Source organism: Tachysurus vachellii, chromosome 12, assembly GCF_030014155.1.
Source record: "Tachysurus vachellii isolate PV-2020 chromosome 12, HZAU_Pvac_v1, whole genome shotgun sequence".
Classification (NCBI taxonomy): domain Eukaryota; kingdom Metazoa; phylum Chordata; class Actinopteri; order Siluriformes; family Bagridae; genus Tachysurus; species Tachysurus vachellii.
Window position 1 is genome coordinate 17217935 of NC_083471.1, and position 12246 is coordinate 17230180.

The following is a 12246-nucleotide window of genomic DNA, read 5'->3' on the forward strand; positions in this document are numbered from 1 at the left end:
ATAATAAATTATAATTTTTATTTAATGATGACTACTAATGATATCACCACTACTACTTTTAATATTAATAATCATCATATTTATTTATTTTTTCTTCCTATGGCTGCTCCCTGTTCAGGGTCACCACAGCAGATCACGTGGTCTGCATATTAGATTTGGCACAGGTTTTACGCTGGATGCCATTCCTGACACAACCCTCCCATTTTTATCCTGGCTCGGGACCGGCACTGAGAGTTAACTCTTCAGTGGCTGGGTTAGCGCCCTGCCCGGGAATCAAACCCAGGCTGTGCAATGAGAGCACAGGATCCTGCCACTGGTCTATCTGGGGGCTATAATAATAATCATAATAATAAATATTAATAATGATACTACTAATAATTTTTTTGTCTGTTGCTCTTTTGCTCCATTTTGTTTGTTGTGAATGCACACTTACTATTAAATGTGATTCCTTGTGAGCACTAATTACTGCATGAATTATTTTTTGCTCTGAGTTGATAGACCTGCTGTAGTATTGTTAAGCACAATTTATGTGTTTAGAGTTATTGTGAGCAAATAAAATGGTCTCTCAGCATTTTACTGTCCAGTGACTTGCACTTGTGATATTCACACAATTTATTATCTGACAAAACAGTAAAGGCCGCTCCATTTGGTATTACTCATAAACAGTGTCAGGTTTGCTTTAAAATTTAATCATTTGTTTTTATAAAGCTCTCTTCTTTAATTTTTTTAAGACCAGGCATGGTAGTATATTATTTATCTTACAAGATGCCTAGTCATTTTAAATTAGTTCCTCTTAAGCATGTAGTACCATGACATGGAGGACTGTCAGAATAAAGGTCCTTCAAAAAAATACTATTCATTCATTCATTCATTCATTTTCTACCACTTATCTGAACTACCTCGGGTCATGGGGAGCCTGTGCCTATCTCAGGCGTTATCGGGCATCAAGGCAGGATACACCCTGGACAGAGTGCCAACCCATCGCAGGGCACACACACACTCTCATTCACTCACACAATCACACACTACGGACAATTTTTGTCAGTTAGGTATCAGCAAATATTAAAATAGTTTTAAAAGTCACAGGCGGTTAGCAGGTTAGAACTGGCGGCTTATGCAGTACACTACATGCAAATGAGTTGATGCTAAATGAGAATAGGACTGACTTGAATTTCTGCTTGCCTTTGAAATATAAAACCTGAAATATCAAACTTTTAGCTGAATTCATGATAAAATGAATAAAATAAAATTTAGCTAGGCCTAAAGTAATTCAAATTTGAATGCTTTTAAGGAAACGTTACAGTTGTACTCTCTAATACTGTTTTTTGTGTCTTGAAGGCCTCAGAATACGCCTTTTCAACCTCTCCCTGAAGTTGTTAACATGTCTCCTCTACATTCTCAGAGTATCACTGGATGTCCCATGCGAACGGTAAGACTAGTAAGGTACCTGAATACCAGCAAGAAACTGCTTTCTGATACACAGTGTCTGGTCTGGTTTTAAACCCATTACAATGCTTTTTCTTTTCTTTCAACAGCAGATATCTAGCCTCAGAAATGAACCACTGAAGCACTCTGTGTGTCTGTTATGTGTGATGTGTGTCCGTGGACCTGTGTGTGGGTGTGAGTGATAGAGAGTGAGAGAGAGAAAGAGAGATAGCAGGAGAGGAAAACATACTATGTCTAGAGAGCACAAGACTATGTTCCCATAGAAACCAGACAGCAAAAGGCATCGGTTCCAGGGTTGTGTGTGTGTTTGTGCGTGTGTGTGTGTGCGTGTGTGTACGTGTGTGTGTGAAGTTTGGGGTAGGGGATAATAGGCTATTCCGGTTTAAACCTAACTAAGATATTTTCTGGCAGATCTAATTGCGGTTATTACGGTTATTATTATGGAACATCTAATTATACGTGTGTCAAATAACATGCTTTGCACTGCAATTATGTGACAATGATCTTTGTAGATGGTCAACAGAGGTCATTATTACCATTTCAGATTTACGTCAAATGAACACATCCCTTGTTTGTTTAATCGCATTCTATTGGTATCCTTGTGCTATTGTGAGAAAAAGGAACAACCAATCCCAATCATAATTGTGCGTTTTGTGTTTATATTTATGAAATTAGCTTGAAACACTCTGGAAATGGAAATGAGAGTATATAAAAAGCTAGGTCTCTTTATAAGATAAAATATTAATATTGCATAATACTGCCAGTGGCAGACTGGGCATGGTCAAATGTCAGCTGCGGACATAGAGGAGACGCATTGAGCTGACAGGATAATTCTCACCTCTGTTTTATTACCTAATTTGCATTACTGAGTGCATTCAAGACTACACCGGAACCAGCACCACACACACACACATTCTACAGAACATGAACTTAAACCGGGGAAAATTGTGAGCTAGTGATTTTCTGTGAGCTAGTGCCTTTTCTATTGGTTTACTTTTTTGAAACATGCTGAAATATTGGGCTACAAATACCAAACCCATATGTCTGTAATTGTACCTGCCTGATGATTCTCCTTACCCTCATAGACCAGGCTCTTTACTACACATGATATTTTAACAGTTTTCAGTGTGTTAATGTGTCAAGATTGATTGAATGGTCCCTTAAATGATTACACATCAAATGCACACCATCAGCTGTCTTACTCCTGTCTGACATGCATGAGTTCATAGAACTTCAGTTTAAGATTTAAGTTTTAGATAGGGTCTATGGTCATTTCAAATGAAATGAACTTCATTTTATTTTGCAGGAAGCCCTACTTCAATGTCACTGATACTCTGTGCAGTAAAATCTCTACCAATCAGACGACAGATCCCATCCAGATCAACTGGTGAGAATTGAATCGTTTGCTGTGTATAGTTCATGAGCTTCATCACCGAGTCGCTACACAACATATATATAGATAAACGCACTGAGCTGTAGGTTATTAGTTTCACCTACAATATCTTGTGCATGTTGCAATTTTTTTTTTCTTGTACCAAGAGGATTAGGTTACTCCACATGGTTGCTCATGTATCTTGCTTTTTTCCTAAACTAAATATTCCAATTTTAACACGTTCACTCACTGAAATGTGCTTTAGAAAGAAAGAGATGCACTTTCTTTCTTTCTTCCTTTCTTTTATACTGGCATCAGCTCTTGACATGATCATCTGCTGTTGTAGCCCATTTTAGGAGCTGACAAACTGTGTTTTCAGATCTGCACATTCTGCACACTGTTATTGAATTCAGATGCTGTCTGTCACTTGTTTTGCCGATTTTGTTGTGTAATTAAACACTAGCTGTTGCTAGAATTTAATGCATTGATACTTATACTGGATTTCTGACACTGTCTATTGTTAAAAATCCTATATTGCAGATATGTCATGTCTATCTTACCTGGATATCAGTTTCAATTTGTGTGAAAGTTAAAGGTGTGCCTAATAAACTAACAGCTCATTGCATGTAACACACAAATTGACACAAAAATTCATCTCAGATTGTGAGGATTGTGCTGTGTGTTATGCCGTCTGTTCATTTAAAAACACACCTGACTGATGGGTCTTAAGTGAAGTTTGGAACAACTTTTCCTGTTTTTTCTTCCAAAAATGTTTATTTTCGTGTGTGTTACATAACTTTCACAGCATTGAAAACCTACACTTCTATTTGTGCAACGTAATCCATGACTTGGGTTTCCTTTTTTACAATAGTTTATAGTATAGTCATGACATTTGTATTGTAAGGTTCTATCTGAGTGAATAGCATTTTTTGTAACGTTCGTTTGTTCATTCGTTCGTTTGTTTGTTCGTTCGTGCGTTTGTTTGTTTGTTGTACCAGAACTGTAAAGTACTGTAATATACATTTATTTATCAACAAAGCATATAGTTTACACTTATTTCTGATGTACATTAACATAATTCTAGGGAAACTGAAGAGTGTTTAAACATAGATCTGAGATAGTAGAGTTTCTCATTGAAGTTTATTAAGACATTATGATTCCATGTACTTTTAAATAAGTTTTCTGGAAATGAATTTATTTCACATTTTTACATTTTACTTGAATACATTATTCTAAAACATTTATCAGCCTAGTTTAGTATTAAAATAACAAACATCACACCCACCCAGCCTACACACACAAACAAACACACACACAGATGAAGTTTGCTGTTTGCCATTAATTCACATTTAAACTGGAAGGGTCAGTTTGTTATGTAATGCATACATTTAAGGTTAATCTGATGTTATCTAATGTCTGTGCAGTATTTTTACATATTGTAAGACCAGCACATACTCTACTGTGAACACATAAATAAAACATGGATTTATCATTGTTGGAATTTGGATTTAATTTAATTTGAATGTATATATGGATATATAAATATGTGTGTATGTTTTATCTCTTCAGGGATTTGATATTCTGGGTGAACAGAAAGACTCCTGTATGGGCGATACAGGTAGGCAGAATTTCTGACAGCTTGAAGGTAGAATCAGCAGAGAGAGTCTTTCAACAGCAGAAAGATTCCTTAAACAGCTTTGGTTTTCTGTTTATAATTGGTGTATGAAATAGATTATATTTTGTGTAATGATACATGTTTCATTTCTGTATTCCCCATGTTCTAGGTGACAGTGGCCTTAATTAGCTTCCTAGAAGCAATGCTTTTGACATATCTCAGTTACAAGGTACTGTATGGTCTCTGCTATCTTCTTTTTCCTTTTCAGTTTGGAATAATATTGATCCAAATGAACTCTGAGGGCCATATGGATGTACACACATAAGCACAAACAAGCAGAAGTCATACTCTCATAGCACAAACAAGACCTGAAAAGCACTCGTAATATCTGTAATGAACATTCTATTGACTGAAGGCTGTAGCAGATCCTCCTTCTTGCCAAAGATATATCCCAATGCATCTGGCCTGTTCTGAGTTGTGTTAGCTTTGTTTTTCTTTTTCATACACAACACACAAGACATTTTTTGCAGAATCTGGTTTCATTACACATGAAATAACTGCAAACAGCTTAGTGGGACAGGCCCTTAGTGTTGAGGCCAGCTTTAGCTCTGATAGTATGGCTCTTGTTCCTTACCTTGTGCAATTCTCTTTAATATTTCTGTTTCATTCTGCTCTATGGGTAAAATGTAACAGGCTTTCAAATCATCAAGACATTAGACTTTCAGTATAATAAAATGATGTTATACTAACAGCATAATGGAAGAAGAAATTACAGCTTGGACTTAACTAATGAATAAATGAGTGTTTTCCTTTAGTAGGGGCCAGACCATAATAGCTTCTGATAAGGAATATTTGCGTAACTGTTTTTCTAATTCTTTTGTTTCAGGGAAACATTTTTGAGCAGCTTTTCCAAGTTTCCTTCATCCTTGAGATGATCAATACAGTGCCATTCATAATTACAGTAAGTGGCTAAATTGTTGTCTTCATAAAATCCAAAAGATAAAATCAAAGCAATCATTTTTCTTGATATTCTACATCTCAAAGCTTTAATCTAAATCCACAATGTGTTTATCTTAAACATAGACATTATTTAGAAACTCTGAATTATTTAGTAACTACTGTAAAGCTAGTGGGGATTGTAAGTCCTGGGAGTCCTTATGCACAGGATGCATTTAACAACAACAAGTGCAACTAAAACACATCAGTGAATTATTTATAACAAATGTACCTACACGCCTAATCCAACTCAGCTCTGACATTCTTTATGATTTCTTAATTTCTCGAACTGAACTGTTTAAATAGATTTTAATAGCTCTTTATTTACATAATGATGGAAATGTCAATAACAACAACAACAACAACAACAATAATAATAATAATAACACATTTTTGTTGTTACTATACTTTTTCTAAATCATAGGTAAATTATATTAGGCAATTCTTATGTCAAATGTTTCTTTCAGATCTTTTGGCCACCATGGAGGAACATATTTGTCCCAGTGTTCCTTAATTGCTGGCTTGCCAAGTCGGCACTGGAGAACATGATTGTAAGTAATCTGCAGAATCAGCTAATGTCTAAAAGCGTTCAATTAGAGATATTTGGTGGAAAAAACAATTGCTGTGTAATGCTACCTCCAATCAGAGTGGTTCAGGAAGTTGTAAATAATATGCATCGTGGTAATTTAAAAATGAGTCATCAATATTCAGAATTTGAGAATGTGCCAACATCCTTTCTCCTGGCAGATGGTCAGGTCAAATGGCCAAGAAGAACTTGGCAGGGAGTATGTATTATTTTGAATTGTACAACTGTGGATGTGGATTGTACTAAACAGTACAGACATCGACCAGACAAATTATACTGGTGGTGTCAGGAACAAATGCTTGTTGCTGTTTCTGCCAAAGATAATGTAAATTTGATAAAATTATGTTAAGCCTCAAACCACAAAGAAACAAGAAACAGGCCAGATATTGAGCATTTTGACAAAGTGTTGATCACCACTTATTTATTCCAGTCAGACAAAAGAGTGAAAATTCATAAACGAAATGTAGTGTATTTAAATAAAGGGCTATAAATCAATCATTTACCTTCTGTTGTGTAGATGTTGATATGTAGACCAGGGATCATCAACTGGAGCAAATGTATGAAATGAATGTATGAAAAACTTCAGCTAAAGTATTTCAGCTAATCTACTTTACTACACATTCTCACGGCTTTTTTAGCAGATCCTCCTTTACAGCTCATGCAGTCACATGAGGTTATGGAAATTATTTAGCTGTAGGGTGTTGAGACCACAGACTAGTATGGGAACCTATCGTAGGGAAACTTCCCTATCTGGTTTGATTAATGACTTAATTAAAAAAAAAGTCAAAAGAAGAATGTTTAACGACGGAATAGATTTGCAGGACAATTAAAGAACATGTTTCTTAACATCAGAATATAGTTGTAAGTGGCAGAGGGGTTCAGAGGTCAATGGTTTTTAATACAAACGTGAAGTCTTTTGTTTTTTACTGAAATAAGTGGAAAAAACATGGGAATTTACAGATGTGTTACATTTAATGCGTTCCCTTCATCCACAGTAAGTGCTTTTTACTGGTCATCAGTGTTTAAATTACTAATTTGTTTTTTTATTTAGAGAAATCGAACCAGTTGTATTTATTAGAAAATATAAGAAAAAAAAAGTATAATCAGGTATGAATGTAATTTTTTAAACAGTATTGCATGCCTCTTTGAGTCCTTTGCAGCTAGTCAAGTGGTAATTTGGAGTGTTGGTGTGAAATAAAACAACTATTTCTAATTGTCTAATTTATATATATATAGCTATAAACTATGATCTATGATCAGTGGTTAAGTACTAAAATGTAAGAGTTCATCTTTCAGTCATGTTAGTGATTTTATCCATATTCTCTGGGCCTTTCCAATTTCAGTTAAAAATTCCTATTAAAAATAGATCAATCCGTGTTATTATATTTATAGCCAAGATCAGATTCTTGCTAAATAGTTGTACAACTTCAGGAACACTGTAGTCAAGCTGTTTCTGTCCCGCAGAATGATCTTCACCGTGCCATCCAGCGCACACACTCTGCTATGTTTAACCAGGTGCTCATCCTCATCTGCACACTGCTTTGCCTGGTCTTCACCGGGTAAGTGCTATGATCCTCTACATTATTTTCCTCTCAGAAACATCTTCTTTGTTATTTTAGAATAACAGTGACAAAAATCACAGCAGGTTCTGGGTGAGACTGCACGTCTTTTTATTGTTGCTCATGACCTTTGGTATGGTACACAGACTGCAAGGTGCATAAGAGATGAAAGAAAAGCAAAAAGCTTTCTCCTTTCACCTTGCTACGTCTTGGATGGCTCACTGTTTACTGAGCGAAAAAAATTTAAACCGTATTCATTTCCAGGGAGAAACCAAGCTCAGGCATGTTGTATTAGTCATTATCTTGTCTCTCAGACATGTCCCTCACACCCTAGACTTCTACCAATCCACACCCTCCACCTGTTACAGTCAGATCTCTGACTCAAAAGTCACCCATTATTTTTTTTCTCTCTTAAATAATATATTGATTGATGTTTCCATGAATATTTCATTAGACAAGAGGCACAGAAAAATCCACAGAAACGCCTACACTTGTACATTCATCAAGAAACGCAGAGTATACGATTATGCAAATAAGAAAAAGTCCCCAGCTCTTCACATGTCCACCCCTTTCTCTGTTATATTAAGGATCAAGAAGACAAGAAACATTTTTCAAGGCTTTCATTTGCATAATTGAACATGATTGGCTTTTATATTTAATGATGCAATGATACCACTCAGTACTAAGGCAGTATACATTTTCACCACTTCCACCGGATGGTTCCACTGGAAATAGTTCCCATCTATCATTGTGTACTATATTGTCAAAATGTTCAATTATGTAAGCGGGAAATTCATTCTAGTTTTACCATTAAAGTTGTTGTTTTTTTTTTTAATAAAAATACTGCAATGGGGATTTCTAAATAAAAACATTTTTTAATGTTAGGTGAAGATCTAGGTGGGTTTAAGACGACTGTGTAAGCTGTAATACTATTATTTAGCAGCAATGTTAATATTTTGGAGTTCAGCTCTTTAGCAAATATATTATTTGATATTATTTTGATATTTTGATTTCTGCATTTTTACTGCTGATTAAAATGTTGGCCTGTAATCATTTTTAATGGTGAGACTTGATTGGCTTCGCTTGATTCCAAAATATTTAGGGCCTGTGGGATTCAACACCTAGAGCGAGCAGGGAAGAATCTTTCCCTGTTTGATTCGGTCTATTTCTGCATCGTCACCTTCTCCACTGTGGGCTACGGTGATGTCACACCAAAAATCTGGCCCTCTCAGCTACTAGTGGTCATCATGATATGTGTGGCGCTTGTAGTTCTCCCATTACAGGTAGGACAATTTCACATGTACCTGGAGGAACTTGTCACATGTGTGCTGTAACTGGTCTACAGTGTCAGTGGGACATTGTGGCTTCATTTGTTGTTACAGCCTTTTTAACGTCTTTCTGTACAGTTTGAGGAGCTAGCGTATCTGTGGATGGAGAGGCAGAAGTCAGGCGGTAACTACAGCAGACATCGAGCTCAGACTGAAAAACATGTGGTCCTTTGTGTCAGTTCACTCAAGATTGACCTCCTCATGGACTTCCTCAATGAGTTTTATGCGCATCCCAGACTGCAGGTAAATTAAACAACAAATTGCTATTATAGTGTGAAGTTATTTACATAAGTTGTGTAGTGATGTATGACAAATAAACAGGGAGGAGTATCCTTAATGATAAATAGATAGATAGATAGATAGAGAGAGAGAGAGAGAGAGAGAGAGAGAGAGAGAGAGAGAGAGAGAGAGAGAGAGAGAAAAGATTCACCCGCAAACATAAAAGCTCAACTTGAAGGTATGCTTTGCTTCAACTGGATTACATAAAGTTTCATTTTTAAAAACGTATTAACTTGTGTTCAATATCTTGGTCATACCAATTAGAGTAAAAAAAGAGAAAAAATAAGTTCACATAATTTAGCATGTTTTAAAGTGCACAGGTCTATCTGTGCACTTTTTATTTTATATAATCTACATTATTTATCCTCTTAATCATCATTTGCCCCTAAGTCCCTAATGCTATTTTTCTGAAAGTAACATTGTACAGAGATCTTGAGGATGATGATGACCTGTGTCAAGCTGAGCTCTTAAAGAAGTGTCATTAATTTCAAAGAGAAAATGAGTCACTTAAAGCAAGTGAGGCAGCAGAGCTCTGTGTCCGGCATTCAGATAAAAAGTGTTATTTATGATGTTCATCTGCGCTTTTAAGTTGTGTAGTGTGCTTTTAGCCTAATTTGTGTTCAGCTGTCGGATCTAAACAGTTTGCATTTAACATCTTATCAAAGGCCCACTTTTGTGAAGTGAATTGAACTGTATATTTTGTACAACTGTAAATCTGTTTGCACATTTGAATGAACTTTTTAGGTGCATCCTACACTTGGCATATTCATGGTCATGTATGTGGACATGCAGAACAGCATTAACTTAATTCAAACCAACTACAATCTGTTGTAGAAAGAACATTACATTGACATTATTTACTGTCTAGTGTCACCCAAATTAGGACAGGTTCCCTTCTGAGTCTGGTTCCTCTCAAGGTGTCTTCCTCATATCTGTTTTTCCTTGCCATCGTCTCCTCTCAACTGTTAGCGATATATAGTAAAGTAATTTTAAACATAGACTTTTATTCTGCTTCTATACTCATGTAAAGCTGCTTTGAGAAAACGTGAATTGTTAAAAGCGCTATGCAAATACATTGGAATGAATTGAATTTACGGTCAGCATTACCAGAATAAGAGTGAGAAGAATGTGGGTTTTGTCACATGGTGGGGTTTTTATTCTGTTCGTATGTATATTTTACTTTGAAAAATTGAGGTATTTTTAAGCTCAGAAAAGGCACATTATTAGACCATTAAGGCCATGGATGTTCCTTTAACATGATAATACTGAAAATATATTAGAAGTAATATAACAGAAGTTCAGAGACGTATCCTTTATGGTGCCACACCACTGACAAGCTGTTTTACAATTTTATTAACTATTTGTTAATACAGACTAATACATTTTTAGCAAGTTTTCTGCATCTCAGCACAGCATATTACACATGTTTACATTTAGACAGAAGGAGAGAAAAATTTGTGTTTGCCACCATCCCAGATAACAATATTAGGTTGTAAGTGTCAGGCAGGGTTAAAAACGGACCCAAATGCAGGAAGCTTAACAAACACAGGGATTTAATAACTTAAAAAACACGAAACAGAGACACAGACCGGAGACAGGACAAAACAGAAGACAACAGAGGATTCCGCGCTACACAAGGCAACACGGCTCAAATAAATAGACAAGACACTCAGAAACATGAGGAACAGGTGTGCAGAAGCGGGCAGGAAGAGACAAGGGTGGGGCAGACATGTGACACAAAATATAAACAAATGCACGTGGCCAAAGTCCGGGCTGAATCCTGACAGTCAGAACATTTTCTGAATGTTATGGTTGTGTGAGCAGGATGGCCTAGAGGTAAGCATGTTTGCCTCACATCTCTACGGTTGGTGGGGTATATTACTGCCTGAATGCTCTCCCAGTACTTCCAGTTTTCCCCGATCCAAAGACGTGCTGTAGGCTGAGTTGGTGTCTTTAAATTGTCTGTAGTGATTGTGTGTGTGATGAGTCCACCGAGTTCAGACAGGTTTCCTGTGACCCTATGTTTGATAATTCAATTCAATTCAAATTTATTTGTTTAAAGATTTTAACAATAAACATTGTCTTAAAGCAGCTTTACAGAACATAAGAAACAATACAAAAAAGTAATATTATACGAAAATTAATTTAATACAAACATTAATATTAGACTTATATTTAAATGTGTTTGTATTTCTCCCCAATGAGCAAGCCTGAGGTGACTGAGGCGACTGTGGTGAGGAAAAACTCCCTTAGATGGAAGTGGAAGAAACCTTTAGAGGAACCAGACTTAAAAGGGAACCTCATCCTCATGTGGGTGATTGAGGAGGGGGTGATTATAGTGTATTGTTTAGGAGGTTGTTGTTTTTGTTGGCATCTCCTGTTAGAATGTCTGAATACTTTATGAAGCAGAGTCCAACTGGAGCTGGTAGATCTCTGGATGCCTCAGGATCCTCACAGGGTTGGCCTTATCTCAATGAAGGTCCAAAATCTTTATGACACAGAACACAACTGGAGCTGGTGCAATCTCTGGATGCCTCAGGATTGATAGAAAAAGAGAAGCAGTAAAGAGGAATTAGCATAGCTCCTGTTCATAATACTAGCAAGCAAGCACGATAAGCATCACAGAAAATGGATGGATGGATTTGTTCACTAATTTGAGTTGTTAAGTTAATAAAGTAATGGTAATTTCTTAATTAAATTTGCTCTCCTGTAAAGAAAGTGTGCCCTCAAGAATACACTATCTAAAGTTTAGGCCTTGAGGTAAGTAATGTCTGTTATTAAGATGTAATTTCTTTTTATTTCCTTTGTGTATAAAAAAAAAAAAATCTTTTCATAGCCTTGCTGGAATGAATTAATAATGTCTTATTTATATATTTAATATTTCCATTGAATGACATTCCACAAATACACAGAGAGTAGATAAGTAAAGAGTAAAGCAATTAATGACTAACAATTTTCGGAATAAAATATAGTTCTTTTGGACTCTCTGCCCGATCCTGTCCATCTCAGTCAGATCAGAAACAGAGAGCGGGTGCTCAGCGTACTGTAGTCCACAATTTCCTTAT

At 36.1% G+C, this 12246-nt stretch overlaps 1 protein-coding gene across 9 annotated transcripts in view; it reads left to right on the forward strand.

Annotated features, from left to right (window-relative positions):
- Positions 1-12246, forward strand: part of kcnt1b (potassium sodium-activated channel subfamily T member 1b) — an 82888-nt gene that overhangs the window by 43330 nt on the left and 27312 nt on the right. For all 9 annotated transcript variants that reach the window (XR_009649283.1, XM_060883708.1, XM_060883713.1 and 6 more), the window contains 9 exons: positions 1339-1429; positions 2753-2833; positions 4388-4436; positions 4603-4662; positions 5320-5394; positions 5897-5980; positions 7480-7574; positions 8677-8857; positions 8981-9145. Coding sequence is in view for 8 of the 9 variants with exons in the window: in XM_060883708.1 (XP_060739691.1) it covers positions 1339-1429; positions 2753-2833; positions 4388-4436; positions 4603-4662; positions 5320-5394; positions 5897-5980; positions 7480-7574; positions 8677-8857; positions 8981-9145 (881 nt within the window). In the remaining variant the exon portion in view is untranslated. The remainder of the gene's footprint in view (positions 1-1338; positions 1430-2752; positions 2834-4387; positions 4437-4602; positions 4663-5319; positions 5395-5896; positions 5981-7479; positions 7575-8676; positions 8858-8980; positions 9146-12246) is intronic.